The sequence below is a fragment of the Phoenix dactylifera genome, chromosome 5 (assembly GCF_051530095.1).
Source record: "Phoenix dactylifera cultivar Ajwa chromosome 5, Ajwa_hap1_PhDact_Kaust_v1.1, whole genome shotgun sequence".
Taxonomy (NCBI): Eukaryota; Viridiplantae; Streptophyta; class Magnoliopsida; order Arecales; family Arecaceae; genus Phoenix; species Phoenix dactylifera.
In genome coordinates, this window is record NC_143194.1 from 24,326,833 (window position 1) to 24,341,568 (window position 14,736).

General features: G+C 37.3%; 1 protein-coding gene across 1 annotated transcript; it reads left to right on the forward strand.

Annotated features, from left to right (window-relative positions):
- The first annotated feature begins 1,089 nt into the window (after positions 1–1,089).
- Positions 1,090–12,318, forward strand: LOC103716022 (uncharacterized). The gene is given in 4 exon segments (XM_088721947.2): positions 1,090–1,349; positions 3,573–3,812; positions 11,250–11,469; positions 11,906–12,318. Coding segments are annotated over 4 exon segments (840 nt in total). The 5' UTR covers positions 1,090–1,236; the 3' UTR covers positions 12,173–12,318.
- Positions 12,319–14,736: the final 2,418 nt, after the last annotated feature.

Consider the following 14,736-nt stretch of genomic DNA (forward strand, 5'->3'; position numbering starts at 1 on the left):
CTCTTTTGGTATATTCAGGGGGGTGTTGTTTTCCAATACTATTTCATTACTTGTTGAGAGTACTGGTCTTTCATACAAATCGATAATTAGTATGATCTATGGAGATCACATAGGTGACGGGTGAGCCCTATGCATCACCTAATCAATTACCATGCGTAGAGATTATAGCAGAGAATGAAGTGGTGGGGTGAAGCATTTTGTCATTTTTAGATATTATCCTAACTAGCATGCCTTATGGATCCAGGGCTTAATCTTAAAATATATAAATGATATATAGAAACTGAAGTTTTTGGATCAAAGTTAGTTTTTAATTAAATAAATTTAAATTTAAATATGTATTAATAATGATTGCCTTTTTTTACAAATTCAATTATTTACTTTTTTTTTTTTTTGCAATTTGCTACAGGTCTACTATATACCGAAAAATATTGCGACATTTTTTGTACTTTTGAAAATTATTAACCCTTAGCTAATTAATTTATTAAAATTACATGCTAAATTAAATCTCAACCATGAATACAAACTCGAATTTAATTATTAATCGAGTTTAATGCATGTTCAAATCTTATTTCAGTGGATCCGGACTCCAATCTGAATTTGATTTTTTTTGTTAAAATCGAGTTTGGGTAGGGATATAACAACTCGAATCCGACCCGTTTACAGCCTAAACCGCAAGGCCGCCTCCATCTCTAGTTCTCGACATAAAGCGTTTCTCCCCCCCCCCCCCCCCTCCCCACTCGATTCCTCTGGAGGGCTTTGAGTTCTGCGCTGTGGAAATCGCTGCGCTGTTCCCACAGGCCACAGAATAGCGATAGCGCAGCCCAGGGCCTCAATCTTTTCCCTCCCTTCGCACTGAATCTCGTCTCCCCCGCGGCGGAAACTTCCACGGCCCCTTCCGGCCGGTGCTTGGACCTCTCAGCCATCCAAAGGTTCCCTTTTCTTTCCGCTTCGGGGATTCCTCTTTTAGGTTTCTTTTCGATCGGCTCTTAACTCCCTTTTCATCGAATCAGGTCCTGTTATCCGGTCGGCAGAAGTAATCTCTCCACGAATCGAGGCTCTTTCGCCGCAATAGCTGATAATTTCTTGCACCTAAGGGTTTAATTTGTTCTTCCCGTTACACGTGGTTTGATTTGGGGTTCGTAGGGCGGTTCAAGAGGACCAGAGAAGCTTGGTTTGATTTCTTGATTCGTTAAAAACTGAACCTTTTTCCCCGATTGATTTCGTACTGGGTTAGAGATGCCGCGGACGGTGTCTCGTTCTCCTTCGCACAGGAGAAGGCGCTCTCCTTCTCCCAGGTACAGCAGCAGGAGAAGCAGAAGAGATCGCAGCCGCTCTCCTTATTCATATAGGTGATCTCGCTTGATATCACAAACCCTCAGCCTAGCCTTTTCTCTTTATTAGATATAAATTTCCCCTTCTCTAATGCATCTTGTTTGAAAAGATTCCAGCTTGTAAACTACTATTTCTGTGTGCACCTTTCTGCTTCTCCTTCATAAGAATACATTGTAAGAAGGAAGACCGAATGAAAGCAAATTTTGTTTCTTCCTGTTGAAGCATCAACCCACATGTAAGACTGATTGCTTAACCGTTTGAAGGTTTTACCAGGCTACAGGTTTCCGTTGTTCGAGTTGTATATGGTATCTGCTTTCAGTTGGGGATGGAAAATAGTGTCTATTTTTGGTTTTTATAAATGGGATTGAGTTTTCCTGTTAAACATAGAAATATATTTCTATTGCTATAAATGTAGTGATTGTGGCTTGCACTGGTGCTTGAACACTTCATATGAATTTCTCTGAAAGGAAGTGGTAATAATTTTGGAGAGTATTGTGTAGACACATGATGGTGTCAAAAACTGGTTATAATGGCACAAAGCATTTCTGTATTGGTTATATTAATGTGATTATTACAGTAGAGCCCTTTTAATTTATTTGAATGAGATATTGAGGTTGCAATCATTTCCTTCGATGGGGCTAATATTGAGACAGAAAATTTACTGCTTTCACATTATTTTTATATTGTCCAGTTGGGTGCTGAATAGTTTGCACTGGTTCTTAAGTTGCTTTTCTCTTGACCTCAAGTAACCTGGATCAATACACTCTTGTGCGACCACCAACTATCTCAAGGAGGATATGAAATCATGCTCAAGGGGAACAATAAATCAATTTGCTGAACTTTTTTATTCGAAAATTATCATTTCAGATTGCTTCTCAGAATGATATTTTTCTGAATTGATTTTCTCTTCCAATCAAGTGTGCTTCTTTTTTTTTTCTTATATACAATTGTCATGAATTACATCTGTATCAAAATAATCAGTTTTGTGCCTCCATGTAAGATCATTTGCTGCACATTGGATGGGTGATGCTGAAGGTCGTAAGATCATGATCGCTGCTTAGTAGCTCTATTACCATTGTTTTCATTGTCATGGTCATTATTCTACATACAAAAAGAGGCACAACATTCTTATGAAGAAAAAATAATATCATAATGAAAATGGTCATAATTAAGAAAACATTTTTTCTTAATAACAATCTAGCTGGAATTATTATTTATATACAACAAGATGCAGCACTTTTTTAATTGAAGAAAAAGATGGATGAAAATAATGATCATGTTACGCAATTATTTTTTTATTAATAGTAATCTCGCCAAACTTGTTCTATCAACTTTGAAATAATAAAATTAATTAAATAAGAACCAAAAATTTGAATATGGGACAAAAGGATTAATATTGATATCCTTTATGTGGTTTACTCATCCTGGTTTGATTGTTCCTACCTCTTCCATGCGGAAAAATGAGATTCTAGATGGAGCTCTCGAGGAGGTTCCCAATAATTAGCTGCATGTTTGTGATTTGCAGCCTAATTCATATGCAGCAGTTTTAATATGATAATCATGCTTTACTTATGGATTGGGTTGGTCAATTTGCATGGAGTTTATGTTTTATATATGTTATACAGTATCCTCTTTTGCTTTTGAGTAAATTATAGTTGCATGTCTGATTTTAAAGGGTCTTGCAGAGAGTAGCTATGCAATTTATTCAGTAGCAGTCATACTTCAGTTTCAGTGTGGTTCACTTGGTCCATTGTTATAATTTATATAGCCCCACTTCGACAATGGCACCAACTTGTAGGTCTTCTAACAGTGCATCAGATTAAGGAACCATTGATGTTTGGTTAACTATATATATTTGATTGTGGGATTACATTTGAACAGGAAGTTTACTTGCTTAAATTTGCAAATGCAATTCATTCTGGATGATATATTCTGTAAAAATTAAAATTTTGTAAGATTTTATGTTTCCACTGTCAAAAAGAAAAGAAAGGATCGATGAAAGCAGGTGGTGAGTGCTCATAGTTATCCTTTGGTTGCTTGATTTGGACTTACAAGAGTGTTTTGTTAAAAGATGGAGCATTCACAGATAATTCTTAACAATGCTTGAGGTAACTGTACATGATATATTGTAATTCCAATAGTCTAGTATTATCTTGTAGTTGAACTAAGATTTCGTTATATCATATGCTTCAATGGTTCTGTATATTGTTTCCTGATATTGTATTATTTCATTTTTTTAGGAGAAAAAGTCGTTCTCCTTCCCCAAGATGGCGTAAAAGCCGTTCTCCAACCCCCAGGAGGCGCAAAAGTCATTCTCCATCTCCAAGGAGATACAGACGACGAAGCAGGAGCACCACAAGGTCCCCTATAGACAAGTCTCGAAGCCCTAGTCTTGGGTTGGTAGAGCGCAAAAATTCCATCGAGAAACAAAGAAGAGAAGAAGAAGAAAAGAGAAGTTAAACACTTATACCCTTTTTTGTGTGCATTTTCTGCCCAAATCTTCATGATAGTTATTATTTTGTAGGTTTCTTTTGCTATCCGTGCTTTTCATATTGCCAGTCATGCACTCTTTTTGTGAAACATATTGTCCTAAAGTTCATATGCATTCCTTTTCATAACATGGTCAACAATAGTTTTTGCGGTGCTATATATGACATCCATAACCTTGTCAGTATGGTCACACTCGTGTCCTGCTGACAATCTAAATTTGGGCTACTTTACATTTTGGGAACATTGGTAGGTGAAATCTAACTACCAAGGTTTTACACTCTATAATTGTTGGAAAGCAATATAAGATTTCTAATGGAACTTGAAAGTTCTCTGAGTGGCTGGATGGTCAAGCAACAAATGATTGCTGGTCACTGCGATGATAATATTAGTCTTAATGCTTTCCTGCTCAGTGATTTCTTTTCCTTTTCCAATTGCATCTGATGATTTTTTAACAAGATAAGCCTTGGTTATGATGAATATGGACCTAGGGTTGTTGGTTGTGGTTATTGACCAAATAAACACTTAATGTTTTATGAGAAATCAGTTTTTACTTAAAGAAAGCTCATTAATTTGGTCGAAATACCAATATTTTCAAGAGTTTATGCTTCCATAGTTTTGGCTATACCTCATATTTATTGATATCTTGATTAGGAAATTATGCTTTAATGTTAAACTGATCCTGAACTAATTTTCAAGTCACCTATTATAATTTGTGAAACAGCATGACACATAGAGATCTTGTCACTAATAATCATTTCTTGGAATATAAAATATGTTATGGAACTGATGCTGGTGCTGCTTTTGTAGCATTGGCGTTTGAATATGCATGTTCTTTTCTGTCACTTTTTTTATAAAAAAAAATTGTGGAAACATTTCATTTATATAACATGTTGTGCAATGTTTATCTAATATGAACTGAAAAGTTTGTGATTTTCTTGCAAGATGATTATCGTATTGAATTCCATTTAGATGTAGTTTTCAGGTTCATCCTCCTTTTACTGAAGCATAAAGTTTCAAAAAAGGCAAAATGGATTAAAGGGGAGAAAAATGTTAATATGTATCTAAGTTTGGCTTACTGGAACAAAAATTCAGACAGTTTTCAGTAGTACTTTTAAGGATTTAAAAGGTGGATGCTGATCTTAAAAACAATCAACTAGGCAGATTGCTGCTGAATAATTTAAAAACAAATACAAGTGGTCTATATGTGAAAATAACCAAAAAAAGATAAAATGGAAAATCACTAAAATGATGAAGAAATATTTAGGACATTTTTATGTTAGATATCATCTTAGTTAGTAACACAGCAGATTTTTCCTACCTATTATCCAATAATGTAAATATATCATCTACTCCCTCTGGTCTTTGGGACTGTATTGTTGCTGATGTACAAGGGGTATATTTTGAATGGGTGCATTTGGGCTTTGCACCTCTTGTCCACCCAAATCAAAAAGAGCATCTAAAAAATATATGCTCTAAACTTTAAGCTAAAACAACAAGCAACTCTAGCATTTTGAATCAGTCAGTAAGTGAAATTTATAACTTTTAAGTTTTTTGACTAAGCTGAGGTGTCATGGCACCAAGGGGGAAGAGAGAGAGAGAGATCAGGGGTATAATAAATCCCCTCGCCAATTTCTTAATATCTTAAGTGGTCCCTCCTAATGTTTCACTCATTTATAAAGATCGTCTATGAGTAGACTATGATTAAATTGCCTTCTTTTTTTTGATTCAAAGTTATAAAAGATTTTTGAACTTAAGATTCTTAAAATTTGTTTTCTGAAATTTATTCCTAATAATTTTTAAAAAGTTCTCAAGTTTTTCGAATCTTATTAAAGTTCCCCACTTATATCGCATGTCCGGTATCTTTCTAATGTGGATATCTTTTTGGAATTTATGCTTCTCAAAATTTTTCAACTTTCTGTCAGACTTTGGCTACCTGAGTTAATTTAAATTTAACCTTAACTTTGTCTTTCGTAGCAAAAGCTATAGGTGATGGTGAATGCACAATGTGTGTGTCCAATCTATGTGTGCGCATACTTGAGGTGACAGTCCTTTATTTCTGAACTATCGAATGTGAAAGATCTATTCATATTTGTTTGTCTGTTTTGGTGCCTTATGGTCATGTAGTCCCAAAAATGTATTGGGAATGACCCCTATTCTTGACCTTTTTGAGTTTCTCAAGAAGTAATTGAGTGCACATGGAACCAATGAGTTAATCACTAACTTTTTTAAAACATAAAAGTGAAATGATGATGGTAGATGTTTGATGTGTTACATGAGCAAGTCATTTTCAGCTTTCTATGCTTGCCTCCTGTTCACATATATATGCTGAAGTTGTGCAAGCACTCCATTTTAGGCTTGAAACAATTTTAACGTAATTGAAATTGGTTGCATTTTTGTTGCCTGAGCCCAAGAAAAGGTACCTGAAGTAGCTTTGAAGCACTTGGAGGATATATGTGGGGTATAAAGAAATATTCAATTTGTTTGTGGTTTCACATAATAAGGTTGACTATACTGCAACTGCTACTATTATACATGAGCAATTAATGCTATACCAACAAGCAATTTTTGATGCTACATTCTGTTCTACCATTTGGAACATAGACCACTTCATATTTATTTGGAAGGCAGAGGATGTGGAAGCATATTAAAGCTTCCTGATAACAGTAGTCTAAAAATGAAAACAATGCCTTGTGAATCTGCCACTACGAATAGAAACCTTAAAGGTTTCAAATCTATGAACTCTATGAAGCCACCCTCCGAAGAAGCTGGCAACAATAAGAAACAGCATAATTCTATCCATGCCCAACCAACATGATTCCACACCCTGACTATCTGAAGCCCACCTAAGCCCCTCTTGCTTCAGTATATCTCTGTGCTCAATCTGCACTAGTGCTTACTCACGCTTGACCTGCCTGGTCAGGGTACCCCACACACAAAACAAGTTGAGCAAGTTGTCTAGGCAGCTGCTTAAGTGTGAGGCCCCTTTATGCACTGGAAAGACATCAAAGGGACTGCCCCACGAAAGGCAGGGTGCTTGTTAGCTGCTTTGAAATCTTAGTAAAAACATTGATTTTAAATGGGAAACTAAATCGTGAATTGAGCGCCACTTTTCAATTTTTGCTTACTTTTGTTTGTTATCTGGAGCTCCTTGTCTCAACCACAATCTGTCAAGAAAAAAAGTTTTTTGCTTGTCTGCTGGGTCTGACTGCTACCCGAAGCTGGCCATGTCAGAACATACACAAAACATAATACAATTATTAGAAGGTCTAGTATTTGACTACATCTCCTTTGGCCTATTTCGTATTTTGGGATATTGCTTTGATGATGGATTGATTGCATTAGTGCCTAATCCTAACTTTTGCCTTTTATTTTACTAATTATTAGGGCTTCAAACTCTTTGTGAGCTCAATGTTGCACTTCTGGCGTCTGGTTATGATAAAAGCACATTGTCTGTGGTTAAGGTTCTTCGATGAGTTCAGTTGTTTGGATATTCCCTTCACATATCATAATTGACCATGGCACTCGGTTTTGATTAGATTTTCTAGAATGCTGTTTGAAGTTTTGCTTTAATTTTTGATTATACTTTATAATCCTCTAGTCTCCTTGTCCATCTTGCCACCATGATTGTGGCCACAGCACCATTTTCAGTCATCTTCAATGTAGAAATTATCATGTAGATATGGTGATGTGTACTCATAGTGATTCCGGGTCCTTATTTTTAGCCTTTGGTGGTTGTTACCAGCCAAATAACCTCTTTGACTTTTCCAGTTAAAATTTTTTTGGATTTGATTTTTCCTATCATGCTCATGTCACTTCTGCACCATGATAGAGCTTTGGTCCGGTAAATTTTCAACTGTTTTCAATCAATTTCATGAATGTATTTCTTGAATTATTTAGTTTTATTGTTTGTGAATGAATCTCAAATCTGATATGCTTCTTTGTAAGTTGCTTTCATTATCTAGGGTCGAACTGTCTCTTTCAGGGCATACCGAATTGAATAGATGGGGAACCGGGACAGTTCGCCCTGTCGATTAGGCCAAACCGGCTCCAATTTGGTTAAACCCCCCTAGCTCGATTAAAAGGCTCTTCGGCTTGACCGCTCGATTAACACCCCCTCCCTCTCCCGGGGCCTGACTTTCACTAGTAAGGTTCCCTATCTCTCTTGCTCCACTAGGGTTAGGGCTAGAGTTTCCTTCAACCCTCCCCCTTCCTCCTTGTCCCTGGCCCTCTCCCTCTCCCACCCCCCAACCCCTGGCGATGACAAGAGCTTTCGAGCCCTCTCTCTCTCTCTCTCTCTCTCTCTCTCTCTCTCTCTCTTCCTCTCTCTCCTTATCCCTCATTGGCTCTTCTTATTTTGGTACGCTCTGGAAGCTCGATACAGACCCATACCATGCCAAATCGATCTCCGGCTAGTATGCCCTCCAGTACCGGTTCGGTGAACCTTGACTAGGGTTCTATGAAAATCTTATTTTCCTAGTCAACACCCTGAAACCTAGGCTTAATGTTTTTGGGATGAATCTCTCTCTCTCTTTATCATGCTCTCTTGCTATGTTTATATATCTTGGTGGGTTTAGTTTCTGCTTACCTTCTTTATCCTGAAGCATCCTACTGAACCATCCTATCCTTTTGCTGATTTTGCCCTTTTTTGGTGTCTTGAGGCTTACACTTATGGAGGTTACTTTTACTCAGCATGCCTCTTTCCATTTGTTTCATTATTTGTTCTATCACATAACCCTGGAACCTGTATGTCCCATTATTTCTTCTTAATCTCTATTATTTATCAATCCATTCTCCCTATAGCTGTTGTCCCTTTCTATTGGCCATTACTTTTCAGCCTTCCCAATTAGCAGACTGCATTAGTCCTCATGTTCCTGCGTAATTACTGCAACTGCAGTAGGTGCTTAATTAATCATAAAGGCTTTGTTCACTGCTGCTATCAATGGAATTTTATTGGTATCCTCTTCATGCTGAGAAAGGAATTCATGCAGTTTTAATTTTGAGGCTGTGAAGTCCTGGTTGTAATTGTTAGCAGAATATCTGACAATTGACAACTTATGTCTTCAATAGTGGAAATGTATAGAGGAAATATGGCACGCAAAAAAAGTTTAACTGCATCTGAACCCTAGAAAAAAATACTGCAATTTGTGATGAAATCTTTTAGCATTTCTGAAGGTCAACTCATGCAACCCCAAAGATCGTCATAATATCAATTACAACTTCGACATAATTGAATAAATTATGAACTTAAACGGTTAATAAAAGATTAAACTGGGGGTGCCAACAACCCAGATATTAAGCCTCACCTAGCCTGGTTCTTACACTTTCAGATAAGGCCTCTGCCTTGGCCCGTAAAAGAAAGAAATGCTATCTCAGAGCAGAGCACATTGATACATCAATAATGAACTTATAATTTACTCTGGGCTTGCTTTATCCTGTTACTTTAAGCTGGCTTTATATTATCCTTCTTTGATTTGGTCTATTCATTTACAGAGTCCTAAGAATAAATATTTTCCAACTGTTCGGTTGGAAACTGGGCAAAAAAAGGAACAAGATTTGGCTTATTATTTGTTTCACAAGCCTAACTATTTGTACAGCTGTTTCTATTGTTTCACCAGTACATTCTTTCTTGCTAGTCATGTAGTCATCAGCCATGATGACAGTTTTTGTTCAAATTCTTGATTAATGAGTTTTCTAAGTTGCACGGATTTGGGAGCATTGATTGTCATGGGCATTTCCTAAGTGGAAGCTATCCCTTCTTTAGATATTGCTAAAGAAAGTTTTTGAAAGGTATATCAGGTGCACTAATAATTTGGGGGTTTGGTAATTTCTTTTCTTAATGGATCTTGATAGATCTCCATTTAATACAAAGTCTTGCATATTCCTAAAACTTTTTTGTTTTCGCAATTGGTTAAACTATTACAATTTGCAATGGGAATTATGGACTCAGATATATTTTTTGGTTCAGGTCTGGGGTGCACTTTTTGGTTTATAAAATCTGCTGATTCCATGTAGAACTAAAAAAATTCAGGAAGTGGCTGTTTTTGACATGCATGGACTAACTAAATTTTTAAGAAATCCTTTTATGTGAAAAGGTGCTGCAAAAGTGCTATGGGGATTTCTTGTAGGCAATTGTTGATGACATTGGTTAAGTGATTTCTCAGAATACTTGCAAAAGTATGGAGATATTAGTAAGATTCGGATTGTCATTGAAAAGAAGCAATTGGATTGGAGCTTTCTAATCAGGAGTGGTAGGGGCTAATTCCGAAAAAACAAAATTGTGAAGTGGGAATAAAGGAGCTTAACTATTGGTGGTCCCAAGAAATGAAGTTTATTCTAATTTCTTGTTGGACGTCCTATTTTAAGAATCCATTCAACCGTAAACCCATCCATATCATTTATCACTGCGGGATAGATGAAGTGAAAGTAAAGAGACCTGAAATCAGGTGCCAATAAACCTGAGAGACTGCAAGGAAGATTGGGAAGTAATGTCTTAGCATCATTTAAGAAAGAAAGGAATTTGGCGATGCATTATCTTTGTTTGTGCGGAAATGCTTGCATTGAAACACATGAAATAATCATTTTGGCTGTTGTTGGTTAACATTTGACAAGTTGAAAACCTTAACTGGCTTTAAGCTTCTCAACCAATTTTGCTTCAGGGACTAAATTTTGTACTTTCAAACTACACATTTTATGTAAATTAAGAGGGAATTCATTGCTGGGTGGGGGTTTGACAACCAGTTAAACTGAAACAAGAGTTACTCTTGAGCAATCATATTATGGGATTATAAGTTGCTTGTCTATATGTTGTCAAGGCAGGTCAGAATTTAGTTTTTTGCTGCCTCTAGATAGTGTGATGATAGAATTCTTCAGTGTCACTGTGACAGTGGTTCTCGTTTCCCTATGTAGTAAACAGCTGACATTTTTAGCTATCATCTTTTTGCGCCACAAACAAGCAGATGCCACATCCAGTTGTCTGTGCTTTGCATTTAACTAGTTATAATTTGATGGTGCGAGAACTGTGCTTTAATGTGAGAATTGAAGTGTTTAAATGATTAGTTTTAAACCTGCCACAGGTTACTTGACATTCTTCTCCGCAGGCTTTTCTGAAGGAAGCTACTGCTATAGTTCCACTTGTTATATTTGATGATGCACTTGGTGCCTCCTTTATCTACTGTTCTCCAGTTTGAAAAACTCATTTGTTTGGATGTGGAATCTTTAGAGGTATGCCTGAAATGCATAAGCTTGTATTTAATATTATGATGATGGAAAAAGGAAGGCTTAGCTGGTCATGATAATCAAAGGTCATCATACTGTTTGCTGATATAGTATGGCTCTTCGTCTGGCCTCGAAGATATGTTTCCACATTTATGTCAGCATTAATTTAGTGAAGGGCAGTTCCTTGTCTAACATATTGATTTTCCTAACAGGCGTCAAAAAGAGGCAGAACTAAAACTATTAGAAGAGGAAACTGCTAGGAGAATTGAAGAGGCTATTAGGAAAAAAGTTGAAGAAAGTTTGAATTCTGAGGAGGTTAAGCAAGAAATACAAAGACGGGTTGATGAAGGTCGAAAGAAGCTACTCGATGAGGTTGCAGCCCAACTTGAGAAGGAAAAGGAAGCAGCTCTTATTGAAGCCAGGCAGAAAGCGGTAAGTATTTTGTATGAGTTTCACCTTAGTTGCGCACTTACTGACTTCACATATAGATACACTTTTTAAATTTTGTAATGATCTAAATTCTCTATTTTATTATGTTAGAATATTTGATGGGCATGAAATGCACATATCAACTTTATACAGGCTCTGAATAAGTTGTGATCAGGTGGCATGCGTGTTAGTTTGTGCAAATTGGTATTGCCTGTAAATTAATTGCTGCTTGAGCTTGGTCGGCATGCAAGTGTTTTAATTCTTATATCTATATACTAAATATGATAACAACTGTTAGGCTTTGTATCTCATGATCTGAAAAATTAATAGTTCATGTACTTTTTTTTTGATGGATCGACTAGCTTCATCAGAAGATGCTTTCTTCTTTCTCTAAACTTGTCATTTGCTTGTTGGATGCGCTTTGGCTTGGGGCTTGCAGGAACAAGAACGGAGAGAGAGGGAGGAGTTGGATAAGATGCTTGAGGAGAATCGGAGGAGGGTGGAGGAGGCTCAAAGGAGAGAAGCCTTGGAACAGCAGCAGAAGGAGCTGGAGCGTTATCAGGAGCTGGAGCGGCTCCAGAAAGAAAGGGAAGAAGCTATGCGAAGAAAGAAAATGGAAGAAGAAGAAGAAAGGACAAACCAGAGAAAGCTGTTGGGTAAGAACAAGTCTCGTCCCAAATTGTCGTTTGCAATTGGTTTGAAGTAATAGATTGCCAAAACTGTTCGGCACCTGTGTTTTAAATGAAATGAAAGTTCTATAATGGGTCTTTGTTGGTCCGGTACCTGCTAAATTGTGAGTCACGGGAATAAAGTGAGTGAGATGCATCTTGTTTCCCTCTTAGGTATGATTTATCAAGCAACTTGTGGACTATTGTTGTAAGATTTCAATTAAATCTTAATATCTCATTTTTCTTTTGCTTTGCCGCTGCTCTGCATGCCCAGCTTCTTTACAAGAATTCACTTGTATGGAGTCTTGCGCTTATGCATTCTATTGCTGTTTAGAGTTCCGCCATCTCTTTGGTTCTTAAAAACTCTTGTTAGGACTTAGGACCCAAGATTTTAATGAAGAGTAGATACTTGAGAGTTCTTCCTTATTACTTCAGGAATTACAAGTTTACTTAGCAGGACTGATATGTCATATTGGTATATGCAGTGAAATAATCAGTGAAATTCCACATTTTGTAATCTCGATCGCTAAATACCCTACCATCCATGTCAATGAAAAAGCATTTGTTCAAGGTGGGAGCATCTCAGAGTTTGGGTTGCACGAGTTCGAGCTAATTCTTGGTTCTTGTATCAATTTTCTTATACCTGATGGTCGTAAAAAACTTTTTCTGAATGGGTCTCTACACTGGGAGCCGGCGCTACAGGATGGTTTGAATGCAAGTCTACTCATAGCATAGAAGGTTTCTCTAATTTGACAGAAAGATCTTGTTTGCTACTATGTAGGCTACCATAATGGGTGATAGTTTGTGATTTTTGTTTTGATCCGTGGTCCCTTTCTGAGTGCGCCAAGCGTTTCTGCCCTCATCTTGCTTTATGACGTGAATTCCACTCCAATATGCACACCGCTCTGCCCTGCAATGCGAGTAGATTTTTTACTGTGGTGGTGGACTTAATTCGCGTAATGCTGTTTCTGGGGAATCTTGGCCTCCTATGTCCAATTCTTCTCACGCTCGGTTCACAGGAAAAGAAGAAAAAAAGTGTGGTCAATAGAAAAGTAAAAAGATGTCTATTATTTGATTGGAGTTTTCAAAAAACAAAAACGAAAAAGTTATATTTCCACAGAAATATGATTCTCACGTTTCATAGAAAAAGTTCATGATCCAAAAATCGAAACATTTTTATTTTTTTCTAAAAAAGTCTTTCAGCTATCCTTATTTGATCCAAAGCATTAAAAACCTAATTTTTATTAAGGGTATAATAGGAATTATACTTAACTTTCTCAAAAAAGTGGATAGTTAACCAAACATAAGTACTTTGCAAATCTGTCACTTTTTCATTGTCAATCAAAAATGCCAAAAGTACTTTTTCATGTATCCTTTCAGGAATCTGCCTCTCAGAAATCATATACCAATGAAGAAAAATGCTTTCCGCGAACTAAACGAGCCCTTCGTGTTTCTAAATGTGCTCCCTTTATCAAAAGCAGGGTAGAGCAATAGAGCCATCCGAAGGCACGGACTGGCTTCTTAATGTCTCATTACCAATGGTAGTTGAAAGAGAACCTTTCTGGGCTAGTGTGGCATGCATCCATTACAAGCCATGAAACCCGGAAGCCTTGCCGACAGCAATGCTTTCAGGGACCATGTGGTCTTGCAGTATCCATTCAGAGGACCCCATTGCTTACTGCGGATATAAGGATATGCCCCCCTTGAATTCAAGGGCTCCACCTTCTCAGCACATCAACTCGGTAGCATAGGTGCGCTTGCTTGGCTGCATTTTCTTTAGCCTGGACAGCCCATCTTCATGTTGAGAACGAGAGAGAGAGAGAGAGACATATTTCTGATTGTAGTGTTGCAAGTATGATGGCAAAGAAATCATTTGCCCCATTTAACCTCAAACGGATATATTCAAGTAAAATAATGGCTATCACAATGGCCATTATAAGCTAGGATGTATAGGACGATGATGGAGCTCAAAATAACAGTTTTATCAAAGTTCTGGAGGTTGGATATGATGGCCATAGAAAATTATATTTTGCTTTATTGAACAATGGAAAGATCAGACAGTTGCCGTTAAATAACCAGATACTTGCGCTTTATGTGCATATGAAAAATCCATCAGCTTTACAGCTGCTAATTCCGCAACTCTATAATTAACCAACCTATTGTGTTTGGTAATAAATCCTCGAATTACACCAATTCCGTATTGCCACGGGGCAAGACAAATGATTTATGTGCATATAGGAAGAGCCACGCAGCATCACTCTTAAGTCTTAACCTCATGCATGGTATAATGATATAGAATATAGACTTACTGCGTGTCTCTGAATCGCTGTCGTGGCCGTTGCAGCATCATAATGGCTGTTGTTTTAGAGAGAGGGAGAGAGAGGAATTAAACGGTGGGCATGGTGCTCTTATTATTGAGTTCCAGGGTGGAAGCCAAGGAGGGGAACAGGGGACCAGTCCAATGGTCCATGATTCAAGTTGGCGGCCGAGCAGCAAGCATTTGCATGCTGTTATTCGCTGGCACGTGGACCCACTTGCATTTTAGTCACCGGTACAAGTGCATACCTACCTATAAATATCCATCTACCTTCTTCTTTTTTTT